General features: G+C 62.0%; 1 protein-coding gene across 1 annotated transcript; it reads right to left on the bottom strand.

Annotated features, from left to right (window-relative positions):
* Positions 1-3: 3 nt before the first annotated feature.
* Positions 4-1,677, bottom strand: LOC104412853 (protein FAM63A-like; the record flags this gene model as incomplete). Its single annotated transcript, XM_010023679.1, has 6 exons — positions 1,519-1,677; positions 1,350-1,407; positions 1,201-1,265; positions 916-1,074; positions 211-313; positions 4-131 (listed from the first exon to the last, which is right to left on the bottom strand). Coding segments are annotated over exons 1-6 (579 nt in total), but the record flags the coding sequence as incomplete, so codon positions are not given.
* Positions 1,678-1,933: the final 256 nt, after the last annotated feature.

The following is a 1,933-nucleotide window of genomic DNA, read 5'->3' on the forward strand; positions in this document are numbered from 1 at the left end:
CATGGTGCGGAAGTGGTTGTTGCGGAAGAAGACGCTGAGCTCCCCCTCCTTGACGGCCCCCGTGAGCTCACAGAGCCCGTGGTAGCTCAGCTGCGAGGCCGTGGACTCCAGGAACTGCTCTGCCACCAGCCCTGGAAAAGGGGGGGCCCAGCGGGGCTGGGGTGACCAGCACCCCCCCGGCCAGCAGAGCAGGGCAGGGGGGGCCGTTACCTTCGCTCACCAGGCTGGAGTCACTCGCCTGTTTGCAGGTGATGATCTTCTCCACCAGTTGGTTGTAGCTGAGCTTGCCCACGGCCTGGACCACCTCCGGGCTCTGCAGGGAGGGGACAGTGAGCACCAGCTCTGGCAACCCGTGGCAGCTAAGGGGGGGGTTGGACCTTCCCCCCAACCAGCTGGAGCACAGAAGCTGAGCTGGGGGCTTCCACCATAGGGAAGGACCCGTGATGGAAGGGTCTGGGTTGGAAGGGACCTGCAGAGATCGTCCAGTCCAACGTCCTGCCGTGGGCAGGGACATCATCCACTAGGTCAGGTCCAAAGCCCCATCCATAGCATCACAGAAGGGTTTGGAAAGGACCTTCTACTGGACCAGGTTGCTCCAACCTGGCCTTGAGAGTTCCCAACAATGGACCAACTTCTCTTGGCAACATGCTCCAGTGCCCCACCACCCTCACCATAAAATACTTCTTCATGTCCCATCTACAGGGACACAAGAACTTTATGTCCAGTTTAAAACCGTTGTCCCTCATCCCCTCACTAAGGTAAAAACCTTCTCTCCATCTTTCCTGGAGTCCCTCCTACACCTTGAAGCTCTTCTTGCTCCTCTTCTCCAGGATGAACCACCCCAGCTCTTCACAGGAGAGGTGCTGCAGCCCTTGGCTCACTCCCTGGCCCCACGGCAGCCATGGGGCAGCTCACCTGGGTGTCCACCAGCCAGCCGTGGTAGAGCGGGACGTTAAGGAGGTCAAAGACGATGCACTCAGGTGTGTACTCGAAGTCTGAGACCCCCGTGAACCTCACGTTGACGTCCAGCCCCGTCGAGAGCTTGGGGAGGACCATCATGGAGTCACTGATGTTCTGGGGGGCAAGACAGAAGGGGGTTTGCTTGGGAAGTGGGCTGGCACCCCAAGCCTTGCAGCCCAAAGCCCTCAGAGCTCCCCGAGCTGGAAGGGATCAGGTTTAGGGGCTGAGTTTGCTCCTCACCTGCTGGAAGTTGAGCTGCAGCCCCTCGGATGGCTCCCGGGGCTGGGTGGCCAAGATGCAGTCCCCTGCAAGGCAGCGTGGTGAGGCCCCGGTGAGCCCCGGTAACCACCGTGCTGGCAGCACGACAGGGACACCCCCGGGGCCCTCACCCAAATGTGCCATCAGCTCCTCGGCCGTGACCACCTCCTTCTGCGGGGGCAGCTTCACCTGGAAGCATGGAGAGGCTGAGGAGCATTCCCAGCCCCCTTCCCCTCATGATCCAGGGGGATTTGAGCCTGATCCCCCCCCCCAAACCCACCCCCCCTGCACCCCCCTTGCCTTCCACTGCAGGAGGAGGATGTTCATGATGGCCAGGAGCGGGCAGGGCCCGTTCTCACTCTGCATGATGACCGGTGTCCTCTCGCCCTTCCAGCTGATCCACTTCACGCAGTAGAATTCCTCCTCCGCTTCCCGACCCGGGGTCTGGATTTGGGGGGGCTCAGAGGGTAACCCCAGCGCTCCAGCACCGGGGCTGGGCACGGAGGGACCCAGCAGGGACCCCCCATCCTCCACATGCTGCGTCTCATCAGCATCCTCCTGCAGGTGCTCGATGGGGGGGAGATGTGGGGCACAAGACCCATCTGGTGCCGGGATCTCCTGGCTTCCAGTCTGCTTTTCATCCCCACCAGCAGCCTCCTCCAGGAGCTGGGGGGGCCCTTTCCCACTGGAAGGGGCTGGGAGCATCCCTTAGGTG

Source organism: Nestor notabilis, unplaced genomic scaffold, assembly GCF_000696875.1.
Source record: "Nestor notabilis isolate BGI_N333 unplaced genomic scaffold, ASM69687v1 scaffold20341, whole genome shotgun sequence".
Lineage (NCBI taxonomy): Eukaryota > Metazoa > Chordata > Aves > Psittaciformes > Psittacidae > Nestor > Nestor notabilis.